Raw genomic sequence first — 22,931 nt, 5'->3', positions numbered from 1 at the left:
ATATCATCGACCCCGTCGTTTGTCGATAAAACCGATAATCAGATAATAGTAATACTTCTTACTTTTTTTTTTTATAATATATGGAGATGCGGTTCTTTACCTACTGTCGGAAACCGCGACACCGTATACATATCTGGTCAATTGTTCACATATCTTATCAGTAGACAACACTTACGACGAAATTTTTTTCTTACCTAACCTACCCATATTTTCACGGTATGGTTATGATATATTATCATGCCCAAAAAAAGTGCGTGCAACCGGCTGCCGGCAACGACACATGCGTTGTGTATTTAGAACCCGGAAATGTCCTATACTCCTATGCCGTTTATTTTGTTAATACATTTAACTATTTAAGTAGTGTCAATTGTGTTTATTTATTCCCTAATTGTGACAACATTTTATATTGCTCTACAATGTACGATGAAAACGAATAAACATAATGATTTCATAAGCAAAAACTTGTTTCTACTAGTAATAGTAAACATTTTGTAAGTATATTCAGTTTTCGAAAAAAACAAAAATAAAACTATACAAAAGTGTTAAAAAAAAAAAAAAACTTTATAAAACGTATTAATATGTAACTTAAGTTGAAAGATCCAAATATCTGTTTGGAACATGAAAATATGAGTCGGTCTAACACGTACTTTAGGTACATTCGATATGAATGTATACATAATAATATGTACTGTATTTTTTATACCATGTGTATTATTTTGTGCCTAACATTTTATAAAATATAGTATCGTAGTAGATTGTCTGAACAGCTATGGCCTATGCATCATAAAAAAAACAACTAAAAAATACTGAATATTTTACTTTAAAATATAGAAACATTAAAAACAAAGCGTTAAGCTAATAAAAAAAAAACAAAATGTGGTGTTTTGATTATTCCCGCCTTGATAAGGTCGGGGTATGGTGACAAAGGAGAACTTACAGTCATTAAGTGTTGTAACTAATAATGACGAAATGACTTTCAAATAAACCTTTTTGTGCGAATCTGTAGACAGTGAAGCATTTAGCGCGGGTGTAAGTGGGCACTTACAACGGGGGACGAGACTTCAAGGGGCACTTTTTCTTTGCAACTTCTTATTAGTTTATTACCGTTTAGTACGGACTGAAAACATTACACTCTTACATCCCTTGCCTTAAGATGATTGGTTATAATTAGTAAAAATTACTTATTGAATCCATTTTGTTTTTCATATATTAACAAAGACTTTAAATATATTTCAACCTAAAAAATTGAATCTGCAAATGTTTTTTTTAACAGTCAATATAGCTTATAGAGAAAAGACCTTCGATAAATAGCTTTTGTGGAGTAACCTACTGACAATACTCTAGGCTTTGAGGAACATTTATAATTATTTCATCATATAATCATTTAAGCATTTTTTTTCAAATGTAATTGTTTTGAATTCAATAAGAATACCTAAAAACGGGGTTCGTTCATTTATACTTCATACTTTATAAATTTGGTTCCAATAACAAAATGTGTTGAAATAATATTGTAAATTCCAATGACGCATTTTCAAAAAAATAATATTTACGTTTGCACAATATGTGGTATTAAAAAAAACATTTTTTCTACTGTGAGCCGTTCAAACAACTCGTATTTTGCATAGTTCACCATATTTCGATTTTACACGATAACGTTTAAAGTTTAATAAAAGTACAACGAAAAACCAAAAGACTTTTTTATCCGATAAGTTGTAACTTAGTTTAACAACCTATTCGAATTGGTTGGTATCGCAAGCGTGAAATCATTTTAAGTAAGTTATACAATCAAACATGAGTAAAACATTCCCTATAATTTTATTTTTTATTTTTTAAGTAATTATTAATACAATAATTTATAAACTAATATTTTATAAAATGTTTAATAAAAACCAAAGGCTATAAGACAGCATACTAATAATTATCAATGGGCCGAACATTTTTCGGGGATAAATTCACATTAAAATATTTAAATTTTAATAATAAATGTTTTTGAAAAGTTGTCTTTCTTTTTTAAAAGTGTTATTACTATTTTTTGAGTTACTCGCTTAAAATAATAAAATCTTTTTTTTTAATTAAATAATAACTGAGTTCAAAAAAGGAAATTAATTTTTTTTAAAAAAATGTTGATAATTGTTTTCATTATTATTAGAAAATAATGTAAAAAAGTCAATAATTATTACTGTCAAACCTCAGTATGACATTCACTATAAAAAATGTTTTAGTTACAATTATTATTACCATAATTTAAAATTTACTGTTTTGATAAAATTATATAATAATAACCAATGTCCTTATAATAGTGTACTAACAATTATTAATGGACCAAATTTTTTTCTGGCAAAATTCAAATTTAAAAAAGAAATGTCTTAATAAATACATTTTTTATAAGTTACTCGCTTAAACTAATAAAATCTTTTTTTTCTAAAATAAAACAATAACTGGGTCCTATAAATTTGGTTTAAACAATTTATTTTTAAGTTTGAACAACTTTTTTTATAGGGTAATATTAAAACGTCACTAGTAAATTGCCCTTGTTGTTCTCATTATTTAAGTTAATCTCAATTCCTCATTAATTTCTTAAACGACATTTTTTCTTTGGTTAATGGTTAAAATTTGAATGTAATAGTTATAAATGTTTACGAAAGGACAATTATATAGAATAATATTGTATATTCAATATACAAAATAGATATTCGCTGTAATGATTGGGGCGTTGGGGTTCTACGGTTGTGCAAAACATTAGTTCAAACATTTGAATAGTGGCCCAAACAAACGACATAACCAAAAACCTTACAGAGCAGCTGTCATATTGGAAAACTTGTTTTAGATAAAAAACAATAATAAAACTATACAAACATGTTGGGAAAACACTTTTATAAAACGTAATTAAGTGTATCGAGAGCATTTGTGTAAGCAGATGATCTTACTTACATATTTGTCGTATGATCCAAGTATCTGTTTGAAATATGAAAACATGAATTGCTGGAATACATACTATGTGTACGTTCTCTATGAATGTATACAAAATAATTTTTCTTAAATTTTTGCATTATTCATTTTATAATATACGATGTGTATCAATTTGTGCGTAACATTTTGTAGAACATAATATCGTAAACGATTATTTAAGGAGCTATGGCCTATGCATCATAAAAAAATTTGAAAATCGACAAAAAAATACTGAATACTATACTTTAAAATGTATAAACATTTTAATCTAATATTACATAAAACCAAATATTTATTAATTAATTAGCATTAAGTTATGAGGCTACTGTGTTTTGTAAATGTTGTGTTTTAGACTTACTTACATAGAAATTAATTTAGAATTCAAAATCATTAAAAATTTAGTGTTTTTATTAGTCATTAAGGATCATAGTTGTCAAATAAATAAATAATCCATTGGCAACTGTAACTGTAAGTTAAATGTATTCTATTTTCTTCAGAAAAAAATGGAACATTTTTGTGTTTTGATGACATTAGTCTTTGGATATGTTTTGGCATTACACGAAAGTACGTATCACGAATTTCTAAAATACTAGAGGTTTAAATCTAAAGTGATAGCAATCCAAAAATACAGATTTTTAAATAAATCCTTTTAAGCCATTTACTCTTAAGTATGCTGTGTATCTAAGTAAAGTAATAAAAAAAACCGCTTAATTTTGACTCTATGTTGCATTTGGATTTTGAATTACGGATTTTATGATTTTAACAAATCCAAATTCAGAAAGAAATATTTCTTATTGATGTTGTGTTTTATTTTTACATTTTCTTCGCAAATATTTAATATGGGTACACAGATTTATATTTTATTAATATTTAATAATTGTTTAAAACTCATGCCAGCTTTAAGTAACTAGCACTATTAGTGAAAATCCCATTTTCCGGATTCAATCAATAGTTAAAATTAACTTTTTTTAAATTTATTTTAACTTCTGTTTAGAAGACTTTAGACAGTTCGTATACCATACAAGTCAGTATAACCAATAATTATTTATCTGTTAAATATATGTACAATATGTCAATTAAGTTTTACCTATATTTTTACATCTTTTGTTTGCTTTTTAATCATAGACCATATGCTCAATCGTTTAAATGAAGGTAAAATATTTAATACATTTATAAACAATGTATTTTTACGTTTTCTCTGACAATTGAATGTTGATTCAACAAAAAAGATTGAAATGAAAATTCTGCTGTTTAAAATGTTTCAAAGGGTTGATTTTTTTGCTTATTTCACCTTTGCTTTTAGTTTTTGTTACTTAAAAAGTAATTTAAGGTACATTATTACAATCGCGTCAATACAATCATTGGAACATTATTTTAAAATAACTTCTAGCACTTTTATTAAATACCTTACTAAATAAATATACACAATTAAAAAACATATTTTTTCTAGAACATTTGCGCCATTTAATCACATTTTACATATTGGATGATATGCATATTGGTAAGCATATAAATTGTATAATAACAGCTATATTTTAAAATATTGAAGTTTCAAGTTTAGGGCAGGAGGAAAAGTGGAGTGTAGTATTATTTTTATCTGCGCCCGTTTTCCAACCACACTTACCCTCCTACCATATCTTTTAAACACTTGTAACTTTAATCGACCAGTCAAAATTGTTTGTACATTATTATAAATTAAAAATTTAATGGAATTTATGCGTTACCATTTAAGTTAAAAAAGTTACTATCACAAAAACTAAGTTGGGAGGATGGTAAAAACAAAAAAAAATTTAGTAAAAAATTACTGAGTAAAGAAAAAATTATAATTTATTGTAAACTAAGTGACATATTGAGTGGTTAACGATAAGTTGATCACCTTTTCTATAATTTTATTTTGTAAGATTACCCATGGCAGCCAACGTGTCAATTTTTCTATTATATTGATTTTTGTAAAAATTATTTTTCAAACATAAACCCGGAAATTCTTAGTTGTAAATTTAGCAGACACATCGTTTAATAGTGTTGCTCACTTTTCAAGACATTAAAAGATGCTATTCATATTTACTCAATGACTTATTATGAACAGCCAATCTCGTTTAATGATAAATTTTTATTCATTTCAGAGGCGGTGATTTCACTTTTGGCCGCGCCAAGTATTAAGACTCAGATAATATAAATTATATTCTTTTTTCAATTTATTTGTAACGAATAAGACCTATTTTTACTTTTAATAATCATATACGTTAATATTTCAGCGTTGGTTTTCAAGGATGGGAAAGGTGGGAATTATCCAGATGGTAAATATTTAATGTATAGTCAAAAACATAATATTACAGGGTGAATTAAAATTTGTGCTCTTACATTTATATCTGTGTGCGAAATAATTATGAAGTACAGTTGTTTATATCAAATTATTATTAAATTAAGTTAAAGGTATAAAATATCTATGTAATCATAATAGCAGGAATCAATATTCTTCAATGTTACTGAGTAAAAAACTTTTAAAATTGATTATGTTTTAAATTTCAGATCTGGAAACTAAAGAGAGACATATACTAGACCGTTTGCATTATCATGGTAAAAATGTGATTCGAATAAATTATAAAACCAACAAACGTTAGATTGGTAAAAAACCAGCTAGGTCTCCTGCAATTATTTAGAATTATATACTCTAAGGATAGTCTGTCGCCCATGCCCCTCTCCACAATTTAAACGCCTTTTTATAATTGTTAAATTTTAATTAAATGTTATTTATTTTAGCTAATCACGCACCTGGTGAAGATAATAGAAGTAATATATACAAATTAACTTAAAATAAACTTTTTTCTATTTTCGTCTACATCAATGGTTCTGTGTACGATTTATCATTTATACACACAAAGTGTCGGTCTACGGTTATCTTATAGATCCAAATGCACAATTTGATTAACTATATTTCAAACTAAAATATCTTCTCATCGATACTCAAACTGTCAAAAAATAAATTAAACATTTCCGAATGTCTCATCATTATTTACACGTTATTATGTTTTATAATCGCAGTCACGGATTACAATACATTGGATGGAATGGGGATAGACAGAAGAAATAGAATTAAGGGATCTGTATTATTTTTACTCCGGTCAATCGAAGGTATGTTTAACCCAGATAGTGACGATAAGTAAAATATTATGATTCAAGCAAAAAAGCGAGCTTCAGTGTGTTCAGAATTGTGAAACTACATTTGTCTGGTACTAATTGTTAATTTGTATCAGTACTGAAACCTTGTAATAAAAAAAATAAACACGTCAAATGTCATATTATTGTAAGATCTGTATAGGTTAAAAAGATGAAGACTATGCAGTTTTTCACACTTTGTAATAAAAATATATATTTTTATTCAAATTGGTCACAATGTCGCCTCGCCTCCTTGCTTAATTAGTCGTCGTGAACATGACAATATATTACGATGTTACAGCTCTATATAATTTAAAAAATTATGTTTTTAAAGATCTATCCAATCATTTTGATGTTGAGCAGAAATGTCGTTTAGTAGCGTTGTTCGTAAATGTAGAAGATCCAAGCATACTCATATTTCATAGCTATTCCAACCCATTCAAAGGTCACGATTACTGTCGTCTTAAACATTATATATCTGACGACAAGTATCAGGTACGGCACACTGAGTACAGAATGTGGGAGGATGGCTACTATGAAGTAATTGACCATCATACACAAGGGCGCAAACTCACCCCGAGACTGAAGCCCGGACAAAAAAATGGCTGCGCAATTAGCTAAAGAGACCTTGCAGATATACACATTTCTTAAAATTTCTTTAACATGCTATATAAAATTTACATAATATATTATCTTGGAACCATTTAAAATAAGTTTAATTTTTGTTTTATTTGAGTATCAGAGTACAGTTTAAGAGACTATGCATCACCATTTATTGCGATAGTAGTCAGTAACAACTTCACCATAAGGTGAAAACATACGTTAAACGTCTCAAACCCAATTGTGTAACTCTAGTTGTGAAATAATTTCAAACAATTTATTACCCTACTAAGTATAATGTACTGTCATACTTACCTAGTAAAGAATACTTTAAATTAAGTTTTCAAAAAACATTTGAATTATTTATAATATTTGTTAGACATTGATCGTGGCACAATTTTCAACTTATTTTTAATTATTTATTTATTTAAACTAAAATACATGCAATTAATATTTTTTTTTAAACTGAAATGATTGATCAACAAAAACAAGTTCAATACTGTACAACGTTCCTTGAAGAAGTTATGAAAAAAATCAAATACTTTTTCTAATCCCTAATCGGATTATTCCTAGGATAAGTACATCATAATACTTGTATAGTATATAGGACATGATAAGTTCACAACTTAAATAAAAAAAAGGAATTATTTTTAGTTGAAGTGGTCATACTGTCACTCGCCTTGTTGATTACTCGGTTGCTGAGTACAAGGACTTATAACATTAGTTTAAAAATTATGGTTGTAATAGTTACTTAAACAATATAAAAAAAAACGTATAGTGAATATCTTACTCAAGTTTGATAGTAAAACTTAGCGAAAAAGAGTATAAGCATTTTTTTTTACATCGTTTAGCTTTGTAGAAACCTGAGTTATTCAATGACTCCTTTTACCTATTTATCATCTGTTTTATATCCACCTCAACTACTAAAGATCATAGGCCAATAACCTAGTTGTTAAAGCCTGATAAATTCATTGTTAGGTTTAGACTCATACAAAAGTACTATTTTAATTATATCTTCTAACTTATATCTACAAGCTTTAAAATTGTGTCTATTAATGATTCAGAGCTAGCGTATCCATAATAGGCATTCTTTTAAACACACATTGCCTTAAACTCAAATTTAGTCAAACCCCCCGCCTCACGGGCTAAGTGCTGCAAAATTAGTCTGAAGATAAGTCTAACATACATCTATGACATGTTTTATAAGAATATACAGGGTGATCCAACTAACGTAAGACACTCATTTTCTCGGAAAATATGAATATTTTTTTTTTCTATACTTTTAGGTACATATTTTACTACATTTTTCAATATTTAGAATATTTTGGTTTTTTAAATGGGAACGTATGTTTTTAATTTCATAAATCTGTAGACAAAATTGTTCAAAAAAATTTTAGCGTTTGAATTTCTAATTTTCATCAATCGGATTTCTACTTATTACGTTGTAAAGATTTAAAATTTTGATTCATATTTATTTGGGATTTCAAAACAGGTAGCATATTAAACACTGTTAAATAATATCATCGACCCCGTCGTCTGTCGATAAAACCGATAATCAGATAATAGTAATACTTCTTACTTTTTTTTTTTATAATATATGGAGATGCGGTTCTTTACCTACTGTCGGAAACCGCGACACCGTATACATATCTGGTCAATTGTTCACATATCTTATCAGTAGACAACACTTACGACGAAATTTTTTTCTTACCTAACCTACCCATATTTTCACGGTTTGATTATTATATATTATCATGCCCAAAAAAAGTGCGTGCAACCTGCTGCCGGCAACGTGACTTGCGTTGTGTATTTAGAACCCGGAAATGTGTTTTGTTAATACATTTAACTATTTAAGTAGTGTCAATTGTGTTTATTTATTCCCTGATTGTGACTACATTTAATATTGCTCTACAATGTAAGATGAAAACAAATAAACATATTGATTTCATAAGCAAAAACTTGTTTCTACTAGTAATAGTAAACATTTTGTAAGTATATTCAGTTTTCGAAAAAAACAAAAATAAAACTATACAAAAATGATAAAAAAAAAAAATTATTTATAAAACGTATTAATATGTAACTTAAGTTGAAAGATCCAAATATCTGTTTGGAACATGAAAATATGAGTCGGTCTAACACGTACTTTAGGTACATTCGCTATGAATGTATACATAATAATATGTACTGTATTTTTTATACCATGTGTATTATTTTGTGCCTAACATTTTATAAAATATATTATCGTAGTAGATTATCTGAACAGCTATGGCCTATGCCGTATCATAAAAAAAATTACTAAAAAATACTGAATATTGTACTTTAAAATATAGAAACATGATAAACAAAGCGTTAAGCTAATAAAAAAAAAAACAAAATGTGGTGTTTTGATGATTCCCGCCTTGATAAGGTCGGGGTATGGTGACGAAGGAGAACTTACAGTCATTAAGTGTTGTAACTAATAATGACGAAATGACTTTCAAAAAAACCTTTTTATGCGTATCTGTAGACAGTGAAGCATTTAGCGTGGGTGTAAGGGGGCACTTACAACGGGGGACGAGATTTAAAGGGACACTTTTTCTTTGCAACTTCTTATTAATTTATTACCGTTTAGTACGGACTGAAAACATCACACTTTTACATCCCTTGCCTTAAGATGATTGGTTATAATTAGTAAAAATTACTTAATGAATCCATTTTGTTTTTAATATATTAACAAAGACTTTAAATATATTTCAACCTAAATAATTGAATCTGCAAATGTTATTTATAACAGTCAATATAGCTAATAGAAAAAAGACCTTAGATAAATAGTTTTTGTGGAGTAATAACCTACTGACAATACTCTAGGCTTTAAGGAACATTTATAATTATTTCATCATATAATCATTTAAGTATTTTTTTTCGAATGTAATTGTTTTGAATTCAATAAGAATACTTAAAAACGGGGTTCGTTTATTTATACTTCAATCAAACAGTGATAGAATGTTGTAATTTTAGCGGATTCTAGTCAAGATTTTCAAACTTGCTGGGTATAATCAAAATAAAATTTAGTTCCAATAACAAAATGTGTTAAAATAATATTGTAAATTCCAATGACGCATTTTCAAAAAAATAATATTTACGTTTGCAAAATATGTGGTATTAAAAAAAACATTTTTTCTACTGTGAGCCGTTCAAACAATTCGTATTTTGCACAGTTCACCATATTTCGATTTTACACGATAACGTTTAAAGTTTAATATAAGTACAACGAAAAACCAAAAGACTTTTTCATCCGATAAGTTGGAACTTAGTTTAACAACCTATTCGAATTGGTTTGGTATCGCAATCGTGAAATCATTTTAAGTAAGTTATTCAATCTAACATGTTTACTCATGTTTGATTGAATAAAACATTCCCTTTGATTTTAATTTTAATTTTTCAAGTTATTATTATTACAATAATTTATAAACTAATATTTTATAAAAAATGTTAATAAAAACCAAAGGCTATAAGACATTATACTAATAATTATCAATGGGCCGAACATTTTTCGAGGATAAATTCACATTAAAATATTTATATTTTAATAAAAAATGTTTTTGAAAAGTTGTCTTTCTTTTTTAAAAGTGTTAATACTATTTTTTGAGTTACTCGCTTAAATTAATAAAATCTTTTTTTCCTAAAATATAATAATACCTTGGTCCAAAAATTTTGGTTTAAACAATTTATTTTTTACTTTTGAACAATTTTTGTTTATGGGGTAATATTAAAACGTCACTAGTAAATTGCCCATGTTGTTCTCATTATTTAAGTTAATCTCAATTATTGTATTCAAATATTGTGTTTCATATTTTTTGACATTAGAAAATAATGTAAAAAAAGTCAATAATTATTACTATCAAACCTCAGTATGACATTCACTATAAAAAATGTTTTAGTTACAATTATTATTACCATAATTTAAAAATTACTGTTTTGATAAAATTATATAATAATAACCAAAGTCCTTATAATAGTGTACTAACAATTATTAATGGACTAAATATTTTTCTGAAAAAATTCAAATTTAAAAAAGAAATGTCTTAATAAATACATTTTTTGTAAGTTACTCGCTTAAACTAATAAAATCTTTTTTTTCTAAAATAAAACAATAACTGGGTCCAAAAAATTTGGTTTAAACAATTTCTTTTTAAGTTTGAACAACTTTTTTTATAGGGTAATATTAAAACGTCACTAGTAAATTGCCCATGTTGTTCTCATTATTTAAGTTAATCTCAATTCCTCGTTAATTTCTTAAACGACATTTTTTCTTTGGTTAATGGTTAAAATTTGAATGTAATAGTTATAAATGTTTACGAAAGGACAATTTTATTAAATAATATTGTATATTCAATATACAAAATAGATATTCGCTATAATTATTGGAACGTCGGGGCTCTACGGTTGTGCAAAACATTAGTTCAAACGTTTGAATAGTGGCCCAAACAAACGACATAACCAAACACTTTACAGAGCAGCTGTCATATTGGAACAATTGTTTTAGATAAAAAACAATAATAAAACTATACAAACATGTTGGGAAAACACTTTTATAAAACGTAATTAAGTGTATCGAGAGCATTTGTGTAAGCAGATGATCTTACTTACACATTTGTCGAATGATCCAAGTATCTGTTTGAAATATGAAAACATGAATCGCTGTAATACATACTATGTGTACGTTCTCTATGAATGTATACAAAATAATTTTTCTTAAATTTTTGCAATATTCATTTTATAATGTACAATGTGTATTAATTTGTGTGTAACATTTTGTAGAATTTATTATCGTAAACGATTATTTAAGGAACTATGGCCTATGCATCATAAAAAATTATGAAAATCGACTAAAAATCCAGAATATTTTACTTTAAAATGTATACATTTTTTAATCTAATATTACATAAAACCAAATATTTTTTAATTAATAATTATTAAGTTATGAGGCTACTGTGTTTGGTAAGTGTTGTGCTATAGACTTATTTACATAGAAATTAATTTAGAATTTATAATCATTAAGAGTTTAGTGTTTTTTATAAGTCATTAAGGATCATAGTTGTCAAATGAATAAAAAATCCATTGGCAACTGTAACTGTAAGATAAATGTATTGTATTTTCTTTAGAAAAAAATGAAACATTTTTGTGTTTTGATGACATTAGTCTTTGGATATGTTTTGGCATTACACGAAGGTACGTATCACGAATTTCTGAAATACTTGAGGTTTAAATTAGTGATAGCAATCTAAAAATACAGATTTTTAAATAAATACTTTTTAAGCCACTTACGTTTATAGTATGCTGTGTAAGTAAAGTAATAAAAAAAACCGCCTTATTTTGACTATATGGGGCTTTCGGATTTTATGATTTTAACAAATCCAAATGCAGAAAGAAAATTTTCTTATTGATGTTGTGTTTTATTTTTACAATTTCATCGCAAATATTTAATATAGGTACGCAGATTTATATTTTATTATATTTATTAATTTTTTAAAACTCATGCGATCTTTAAGTAAATAGCACTATTAGTGAAAATCCCAATTTCCGATGTTCAATCAATAGTTAATATTACCTTTTTTTAATTTAATTTTAACTTCTGTTTAGATAACTTTAGACATCTCGTATACCATACAAGTCAGTATAACCAATAATTATTTATCTGTAAAATATATGTACAATATATCAATTAAGTTTTACCTATATTTTTACATCTCTTGTTTGCTTTTTAATCATAGACCATATGCTCAATCGTTTAAATGAAGGTAAAATATTTAATAAATTTATAAACAATGTATTTTTACGTTTTCTCTGACAATTGAATGTTGATTCAACAAAAAAGATTGAAATGAAAATTCTACTGTTTAAAATGTTTCAAAGGGTTGATTTTTTTGCTTATTTCACCTTTGCTTTTAGTTTTTGTTACTTAAAAAGTAATTTAAGGTACATTTTTACAATCGCGTCAATACAATCATTGGAACATTATTTTAAAATAACTTCTAGCACTTTTATTAAATACCTTACTAAATAAATATACACAATTAAAAAACATATTTCTTTCTAGAACATTTGCGCCATTTAATCACATTTTACATATTGGATGCTATGCATATTGGTAAGCATAATAATTGTATAATAACAGCTATATTTAAAGTTATTGAAGTTTCAAGTTTAGGGCAGGAGGAAAAGTGGAGTGTAGTATTATTTTTATCTACGCTTGTTTTCCAACCACACTTACCCTCCCACCATATCTTTTAAACACTTGTAACTTTAATCGACCAGTCAAAATTGTTTGTACATTATTATAAATTAAAAATGTAATGGAATTTATGCGTTACCATTTAAGTTAAAAAAGTTACTATCACAAAAACTAAGTTGGGAGGATGGTAAAAACAAAAAAAAATATAGTAAAAAATTGAGATCACATTGTAAAAAAACACTGAGTAAAGAAAAAATTCTTTACTCTTTAATTCTTTTTAAACTAAGTGACATATTGAGTGGTTAACGATAAGTTGATCACCTTTTATATAATTTTATTTTGTAAGATTACCCATGGCAGCCAACGTGTCAATTTTTCTATTATATTGATTTTTGTAAAAATTATTTTTCAAACATAAACCCGAAAACTCTTCGTTGTAAATTTAGCAGACACATCGTTTAATAGTGTTGCTCACTTTTCAAGACATTAAAAGATGCTATTCATATTTACTCAATGACTTATTATGAACAGCCAATCTCGTTTAACGATAAATTTTTATTAATTTCAGAGGCGGTGATTTCGCTTTTGGCCGCGCCAAGTATTAAGACTCAGACATTATAAATTATATATATTTTTTTAATTTATTTGTAACGAATAAGACCTATTTTTACTTTTAATAATCATATACGTTAATATTTCAGCGTTGGTTTTCAAGGATGGGAAAGGTGGGAATTATCCAGATGGTAAATATTTAATGTATAGTCAAAAACATAATATTACAGGGTGAATTAAAATTTGTGCTCTTACATTTATATCTGTGTGCGAAATAATTATGAAGTACAGTTGTTTATATCAAATTATTATTAAATTAAGTTAAAGGTATAAAATATCTATGTAATCATAATAGCAGGAATCAATATTCTTCAATGTTACTGAGTAAAAAACTTTTAAAATTGATTATGTTTTAAATTTCAGATCTGGAAACTAAAGAGAGACATATACTAGACCGTTTGCATTATCATGGTAAAAATGTGATTCGAATAAATTATAAAACCAACAAACGTTAGATTGGTAAAAAACCAGCTAGGTCTCCTGCAATTATTTAGAATTATATACTCTAAGGATAGTCTGTCGCCCATGCCCCTCTCCACAATTTAAACGCCTTTTTATAATTGTTAAATTTTAATTAAATGTTATTTATTTTAGCTAATCACGCACCTGGTGAAGATAATAGAAGTAATATATACAAATTAACTCAAAATAAACTTTTTTCTATTTTCGTCTACATCAATGGTTCTGTGTACGATTTATCATTTATAGAGTGAATATATACACACAAAGTGTCGGTCCACGGTTATCTTATAGATCCAATTGCACAATTTGATTAACTATATTTCAAACTAAAATATCTTCTCATCGATACTCAAACTGTCAAAAAATTAAATTAAACATTTCCGAATGTCTCGTAATTATTTACACGTTATTATGTTTTATAATTGCAGTCACGGATTACAATACATTGGATAGAATGGGGATAGACAGAAGAAATAGAATTAAGGGATCTGTATTATTTTTACTCCGGTCAATCGAAGGTACGTTTGACCCAGATGGTGACGATAAGTAAAATATTATGATTCAAGCAAAAAAGCGAGCTTCAGTGTGATCAGAATGATGAAACTACATTTGTCTGGTACTAATTGTTAATTTGTTTCAGTACTGAAACCTTGTAATAAAAAAAATAAACACGTCAAATGTCATATTATTGTAAGATCTGTATAGGTTAAAAAGATGAAGACTGTGCAGTTTTTCACACTTTGTAATAAAAATATATATTTTTATTCAAATTGGTCACAATGTCGCCTCGCCTCCTTGCTTAATTAGTCGTCGTGAACATGACAATATATTACGATGTTACAGCTCTATATAATTTAAAAAATTATGTTTTTAAAGATCTATCCAATCATTTTGATGTTGAGCAGAAATGTCGTTTAGTAGCGTTGTTTGTAAATGTAGAAGATCCAAGCATACTCATATTTCATAGCTATTCCAAACCATTCAAAGGACACGATTACTGTCGTCTTAAACATTATATATCTGACGACAAGAATCAGGTACGGCACACTGAGTACAGAATGTGGGAGGATGGCTACTATGAAGTAATTGACCATCATACAAAAGGGCGCAAACTCATCCCTAAACGGCACGCTGGAAAAAAGAGTGGCCGCTAAATTACTTAAAGAGACCTTGCAGATATACACATTTCTTAAAATTTCTTTAATATGCTATATACAATTTACATAATAAATTATCTTGGAACCATTTAAAATAAGTGTTATTTTTGTTGTGTTCTAATATCAGAGTACAGTTGAAGAGACTCTGCATTATGATAATACATGACGTATAGTATATAGTACATGATAACTTCACAACTTAAACAAAAAAAAGGAATTATTTTTATTTGAAGTGGTCATATACTGTCACTCGCCTTCTTGATTACTCCGTTGCTGAGTACAAGGACTTATTACGTTAGTTTATAAGATATGGTAGTAATAGTTATTTAAACAGTATAAAAAAAAACGTATAATGAATATGTTACTCAAGTTTGTTAGTAAAACTTAGCGAAAAAGAGTATAAGCAATTTTTTTACATCGTTTAGCTTTATAGAAAGCTGAGTTATTCAATGACTTCTTTTACCTATTTATCATCTGTTTTTTATATCCACCTCAACTACTATAGATCATAGGCCAATAACCTAGTTTTTGAAGCCTGATAAATTCAATATCTTATACCTGCAAGCTTTAATAGCGTGCCTATTAATGATTCAGAGCTAGCATATCCAAAATTGGCATGAAAAACGAGTTTAGAAATTGGATAATTGCAAGTCACATTATTACAGAATATTATACAGATGTATTTTTTTTTTGTCTCAAGTCATGGTAACTTTTTTTCCATTAGACCGATTCGCTACTCAAGTAGTATCTCATAGATCGAAAATCATAAGTGATTGATACATCGCGAAAAACGGTCAGATCCAGAATATTGGTTAGGCATGCTTCTATACTCACATCGCCTCGAATTCAAATTTCGGCCAACGATGGTACTATCAAGCAGGTAAATTTAAACGTTCAAAAACATTAATAATAAAACAAGATATTATGACCAAAAAACGACTTATTTAAAATTAAAAAAATTTTCGACTGTTAAAATTGTATTTGTAAAACACCTTGAAAAATATTCGATGACAACAGTTGTTTGTCTTATGATTACACATGATCAAACGATACGAAATGTACTTTCGGTTTTTGTACACATAAATTAACAACAATTAAAAATTATTCGAAAAAAGAAAAACCAGAAGAAATTGAAAACTATTTCTGGGAGTTATTATCAACAATAGTAATGATAATATCAATAAATTTATACATGAACATGTTTTATCTATAAAAAATAAATTTGGTATTATTTAGTTGTAACAGCTTGTTAGAAAATCCCCGTTAATTTCTTAAACGACTTTTGTAAATAAAAAAAACTCTCTGGTTAATGGTTAAAAATTAAATTTATCTATTACACATGTTTCCAAATTTTATTTTAAAAATTGAAATTGTATAAAATGTTCAAACGTGTTTTATGCGTACATTTTTTTTTTTACAATTATGACTTTTATTGAAAAACATACAATCTGTAAATTATATTTTACAATGAGTATTTTTATAAACTATACACAATAAACTATACCTATGATAAACATGAGGAGGAAACCCCACATTAGGGGCACCTCAAATTTATGCGTACTAGGAATAAGATTCAAATGTGTTTTCAGATTACTCATCAGATCACTAGTTCAGCCTGTGCGATGGACAAAAAATGTACTATTTTATCAACTAAAATGGTTTTTGTTCACGGTAAATTAATTGTCCTGGTCGAAATTCATTAAAACCACTTTTTTCTTGACTATTACTTATAGAAACCTTCTTAAAAATGGTTACTCTAGGTGATATTTTATTTTATTTTGGTAATATTCCTTTGTGTATACTGTGTGTATTGTTCTGTGCATAACATTTTATAAAACATTATCGTACACGATTGCTTTAGCACATTTTAAACTAAGCGTTAAGCTAATATGAAAAAATACAAAATGTGCTTTTATGATTCACGCCTAAAATATTATAAAATGACAGTATAGTGGGGTCGGGGAATAATGGGAAAGGAAATCTCACAGGTAGTGTACTTTATGTAGGTACTGTACCTAACTAAAAATGATGAAATAACTTTAAAACAAAAGGTTTTGAATCTGTAGACAGGAAACTGACAGTGGTGCAATTAGCGGGGGTGTAAGCAATTATTTTTTACTGTTTAGTACAGGCACCACAATTTGTATTTCACCTATCTGCTTTACTTTTTTAAATCACTTATTTTGTTAAGCATAATTTGCTGAAAATTTTGACTGATCGATTACCAGTTTTGGATAGTTACTTTATATGTTTTTTAAGCTTCGGATTTAAGACGGGTGGTGGAGCAATGCTCCAACGTTGTTGACCAAAAACCATTATGTTTATTGCCTTATTCAAACGCCTTCAATTTGTACATTAGGATTTAATATTATTGTATTAAATTATCCCAATTTAAATATTTATTTGTATAGAAACTACAATTTTTTTAACTGCGACAAATTAAAGAATGAAGACGAGTTAAATTAATAAATAAACAGGTCAGAAAATAAGAACACAATAATAAAATATGTGTTAACTAGATTACAGGACATTCGGGAAAACAGGTCAGATCCAGTAGAAATGTTTAATGCATATTGGTTAGGCATACTTTTATTCACACATTGCCTTAAACTCAAATTTTGACGACCCTCCACCTCACAGGCTTTAGAGCTGGAAATTAGCCTGAAAGAATCATAAAGAAATGAAGAACTCCTTCTGGGAGTTTTTTTATTAAAAATTCTCTGGTTAATCGTTAAATATTAAATGTAATTATAATAAGTGTTTGTTTTATTGTATGTTTACATAAGGACAATTGAATAGAATATTATTGTACCTATCTTAAATGTATAAAACAGCTATTCGCTATAATTATTGGAACGTCGGTGTTCTACGGTCATGCCAGACATTAGTTCAAACATTTGAATAGTTGCCCAAACAAACGACCAAACCAAAAACGTTTTATAGCATCTGTCGTATTGGAAAAATTGTTTTCAGTAAAAAACAATAACAAAACTATAAACAAATATTGATATAACACTTTATAAAATGAACCGTTAGCATTTGTGTAAACGGAAGATTTTCCTTAAGTTGCAATAGTCTAAATATCTGTTTGAAACCTGCAAATATGAGTCGTTCTTATCTATTCAATGTGTAAATTCGCTTTGAATATATACATAATAATATTTACTGTATTTTATATACTATGTGTATTATTTTGTGCGTAACATTTTATAAAACATACTATCGTAAACAATTGTTTGAACATAATATACATATAGATACTAGATAGATAAGTATTAACAAAGACTTTAGTCTATTTAAACCTAAATAATAGAATCTGTAAATATTATTTTATAATAATTAATATAACCAATAGAGAAACGACCATAAATATCTTGTGTGGAGTAATAACCTACTAACGATACTCCACGTTTCGTGGAACAATTATAATTACAGTATACTGCAATTCGTCTGTAATTGTTTTGAATTCAGTAAAAATACTTCCAAACGGGTATTGTTTACTTCATTCAAACAATGATATTTTGTAATTTTTTATTCAAGATGTTCAAACTTGTTGTGTATAATCAAAATAAAATTTGGTTCCAATAACAAAATGTGTTCAAACAATAGTAGTAAATTCGCATGACGCATTTTCAATAAAACATATTTACGTTTGCACAATATGTGGTATAAAACAAAACATTTGTTCTGCTGCAAACCGTTCAAACATTTCATAAATTCCATAGTTTACCATATTTCGATTTTACATTATAAGGTTTAAAATTTAATATAAGTACAATGAAATGACAGAAAGACATCCACAACCGATAAGTTGGAACTTAGTTTAACAACCTATTCAAATTGGTTTGGTTTCGCAAGAGTAAAATCATTTTCAGTAAGTTGGTATTTATTTTTATTTTTCAAGTAATTATTATTACAATAATTTATAAACTAATATTTTATAAAAATTTTAATAAAAACCAAAGGCTATAAGACATTATACTAATAATTATCAATGGGCCGAACATTTTTCGGGGATAAATTCACATTAAAATATTTATATTTTAATAAAAAATGTTTTTGAAAAGTTGTCTTTCTTTTTAAAAGTGTTAATACTATTTTTGAGTTGTTCGCTTAAACTAATAAAATCTTTTTTTTCTAAAATAAAACAATAACTGGGTCCAAAAAATTTGGTTTAAACAATTTATTTTTAAGTTTGAACAACTTTTTTTTATAGGGTAATATTAAAACGTCACTAGTAAATTGCCCATGTTGTTCTCATTATTTAAGTTAATCTCAATTCCTCGTTAATTTCTTAAACGACATTTTTTCTTTGGTTAATGGTTAAAATTTGAATGTAATAGTTATAAATGTTTACGAAAGGACAATTTTATAGAATAATATTGTATATTCAATATACAAAATAAATATTCGCTATAATTATTGGAACGTCGGAGCTCTACGGTTGTGCAAAACATTAGTTCAAACATTTGAATAGTGGCCCAAACAAACGACATAACCAAACACCTTACAGAGCAGCTGTCATATTGGAACACTTGTTTTAAATAAAAAACAATAGTAAAACTATACAAACATATTGGGAAAACACTTTTATAAAACGTAATTAAGTGTATCGAGAGCATTTGTGTAAGCAGATGATCTTACTTACACATTTGTCGAATGATCCAAGTATCTGTTTGAAATATGAAAACATGAATCGCTGTAATACATACTATGTGTACGTTCTCTATGAATGTATACAAAATAATTTTTCTTAAATTTTTGCAATATGCATTTTATAATACGCAATGTGTATTAATTTGTGTGTAACATTTTGTAGAACTTATTATCGTAAACGATTATTTAAGGAGCTATGGCCTATGCATCATAAAAAAATTTGAAAATCGACAAAAAAATACTGAATATTATACTTTAAAATGTATAAACATTTTAATATAATATTACATAAAACCAAATATTTATTAATTAATTAATATTAAGTTATGAGGCTACTGTGTTTTGTAAATGTTGTGTTATAGACTTATTTACATAGAAATTAATTTAGAATTCATAATCATTAAAAGTTTAGTGTTTGTATTAGTCATTAAGGATCATAGTTGTCAAATGAATAAAAAATCCATTGGCAACTGTAACTGTATGATAAATTTATTGTATTTTCTTCAGGAAAATATGAAACATTTTTGTGTTTTGATGACATTAGTCTTTGGATATGTTTTGGCATTACATGAAGGTACCGTATCACGAATTTCTGAAATTCTTGAGGTTTAAATAAGTGATAGCAGTCCAAAAATACAGATTTTTAAATAAATACTTTTTAAGCCACTTACTCTTATAGTATAAAGCTGTGTCTTTAAGTAAAGTAATAAAAAAAACGCTTAATATTGACTATATGTTGCATTTGGATTTTGAATTACGGATTTTATGATTTTAACAAATCCAAATTCAGAAAGAAAATTTTCTTATTGATGTTGTGTTTTATTTTTACATTTTCATCGCAAATATTTAATATGGGTACGCAGATTTATATTTGATTAATATTTAATAATTTTTTAAAACACATGCGATCTTTAAGTAAATAGCACTATTAGTGAAAATCCCAATTTCCGGATTCAATCAATAGTTTAAATTATCTTTTTTTATTTTATTTTAACTTCTGTTTAGATGACTTAAAACATCTCGTATACCATACAAGTCAGTATAACCAATAATTATTTATCTGTAAAATATATTTACAATATGTCAATATAGTCTTACCTAGTTTTTTACATCTTTTGTTTGCTTTTTAATCATAGACTATGTACTCAATCAATTAAACGAAGGTAAAATATTTAATAAATTTATAAACAATGTATTTTTTACGTTTTCTCTGACAATTAAATGTTGATTCACAAAAACTAATAAAATGAAAATTCTACATGTTGATATTGAAATTTTACTGAGTAAAATGTTTCAAATATTTTTGTTCCCTTTACAGTTGGGGTTGATTTTTTTTTCTCATTTCACCTTTGCTCGTAGTTTTTAGACCTAAAATGTAATAATTTAAGGTACATTAATTACAATCATTGGAACATTATTTTGTAACGTAACAAAAGAGCTCTAACCTTACTATATAAATATACATAATTTAAAAACACGTGTCTTTCTAGAGCAATTGAGGGATGTAGTCACATCTTGTTTACTTGGATCTATGAGTATTGGTAAGCATATCAATTCTTATAATAGTAAATGCTCTGCCAATGACTAAATGAATACATTTTTTTAAAACTTTTTGTTAATTTCGAAAACTTTTCTACATTAGGCACTTAGAAACTTGCTATCTCTATAACTATACAAGGCTGTTTAAACAGTATACTCAAATTTTTTCCGAGAGTTTTGGTTTAAAACAGAATTTGCAAACGTTTTAGAACTCGAAAATGGTCCTAGTCCCGCCACATCTCTGCTTGACTCAAAAGTAAAATATTCTTGCCTTCTTGATTACTCTGTAGCTTAATACATGGCATTATAAAAACACTTGTAATTTTAATCGACCCGTCTAATATGTTTGTACATTATTATAAATTAAAAATTTAATGAAATGTATGTGTTACCATTAAAGTTTCAAAAGTAACTATCAAAAAAACAAAGTGGGGAGGTGGGTATCATATTGTATAAAAACACTATGTAAAGTAAAAATTATATTTCTTATTGAACCCAGAGAGATATTGAGTGGTTCACGATAAGTTAATCACCTTGTGTATATTTTTACTATGTAAAAAGTACCCGTGGCAGCCAACGTGTTTCCAATATATTGATTTGTGTAAAATTTATTTTTTAAACATAAACCCGAAAATTCAAAGTTGTAAATTCAGCAGTCACGTCGTCTAATAGCGTTACTATTCAGGACATTAAATGATGTTACAGCTCTATATATAATATACCTATATATACTCTATGACTTGACTTTATTGACTCCTGTCTTAATCATAACAATGTCGAGTAAATAGTTAATCTCGTTTACCGATAAATTTTATAAATTTCAGAGAAGAAAATTTCGATTCTTGCCGCGCCAAGTATTATGCCTGACACATTATAAATTATAATTTTTAAAAAAATTATTTGTAACGAATAAGACCTATTTTTACTTTTAATAATTATATACGTCGATTTTTCAGTCACGATTTACGATGATGAAGAAGGTTGGGATTTTCCAGATAGTAAATATTTAATGTATACTTAGTCATAAAGTCCTTATAGGAATTGCATGTGGTCCGTTTTTAAGGAGTTTTGTGTAAAATCTAATATCCGATACCTACATAAACTAGTAAAGTTGTCAAAGTTGTATGCAAGAACTTGCATAGCATCATAGAAGTGATACAGAAGTTGTGTAGAGTTAACTAGTAAATGGTTATGGTGGGGGATTTTTAAAGAGGAAATCTACAGTGAGTGTGTTTAAAGTTTATTAAAATAATTGTAATGATACAATTTTCAAATACTTAAATATTACAGAGTGAGTTAAAATTTGTGCTCATACATCTGTACTTGTGTGTGAATATATTATGGAGTACACATGTTTATAAATTATTTTTAAGTTAAGCTTATGGTAATTAATATCTATGTAATCATAACAGCAGCAATCAATATTCTTCAATGTTACTGTAAATAAAAACTTTTAAATTTAATGTGTTTTAAATTTCAGGTCTGGAAGCTAACGAGAAAGATTTACAGCGCAGTATGAGTATTTATGGTAAAAATGTGATTCGAATAAATTATAAAACCAACAAACGTTAGATTGGAAAAACCAG

General features: G+C 27.0%; 3 protein-coding genes across 43 annotated transcripts in view; 2 read left to right on the top strand and 1 right to left on the bottom strand.

Moving 5' to 3' along the window:
* Positions 1-22,931, bottom strand: part of LOC126836366 (procathepsin L) — a 215,820-nt gene that overhangs the window by 93,971 nt on the left and 98,918 nt on the right. The window lies entirely within an intron of this gene.
* The window catches only part of LOC126836372 (uncharacterized), an 80,624-nt gene that overhangs the window by 56,367 nt on the left and 1,326 nt on the right, over positions 1-22,931 (top strand). For 12 of the 40 annotated variants that reach the window (XM_050569677.1, XM_050569674.1, XM_050569676.1 and 9 more), the window contains exons 3-11: positions 12,328-12,357; positions 12,459-12,485; positions 12,785-12,835; positions 13,488-13,517; positions 13,621-13,662; positions 13,895-13,942; positions 14,126-14,155; positions 14,422-14,511; positions 14,870-15,229. In XM_050569677.1, coding sequence (XP_050425634.1) covers positions 12,328-12,357; positions 12,459-12,485; positions 12,785-12,835; positions 13,488-13,517; positions 13,621-13,662; positions 13,895-13,942; positions 14,126-14,155; positions 14,422-14,511; positions 14,870-15,147 — 626 coding nt within the window. In that variant the 3' untranslated portion in view covers positions 15,148-15,229. Of the gene's footprint in view, positions 1-1,758; positions 1,773-4,074; positions 4,102-5,478; positions 5,527-5,709; positions 5,740-5,991; positions 6,082-6,439; positions 6,551-9,917; positions 10,051-11,849; positions 11,917-12,327; positions 12,358-12,458; positions 12,486-12,784; positions 12,836-13,487; positions 13,518-13,620; positions 13,663-13,894; positions 13,943-14,125; positions 14,156-14,421; positions 14,512-14,869; positions 15,230-20,942; positions 20,970-21,296; positions 21,348-22,169; positions 22,200-22,301; positions 22,344-22,825; positions 22,874-22,931 lie in introns of those variants that run through there. The other 28 variants (XM_050569685.1, XM_050569683.1, XM_050569682.1 and 25 more) reach the window with 17 other exon arrangements.
* LOC126836376 (uncharacterized) overlaps positions 18,891-22,931 on the top strand; it is a 57,410-nt gene continuing 53,369 nt past the window's right edge. For both annotated transcript variants that reach the window (XM_050569702.1, XM_050569701.1), the window contains exon 1: positions 18,891-19,024. The gene's annotated coding sequence lies outside the window, so the exon portion shown is untranslated. The remainder of the gene's footprint in view (positions 19,025-22,931) is intronic.

Source organism: Adelges cooleyi, unplaced genomic scaffold (assembly GCF_023614345.1).
Source record: "Adelges cooleyi isolate 19-005CV unplaced genomic scaffold, UGA_ACOO_1.1 ACOO_flye_CR_arks_rails_tigmint_CR_PRNA_247, whole genome shotgun sequence".
Taxonomy (NCBI): Eukaryota; Metazoa; Arthropoda; class Insecta; order Hemiptera; family Adelgidae; genus Adelges; species Adelges cooleyi.
This window is presented reverse-complemented; position numbering and strand designations above follow the sequence as displayed.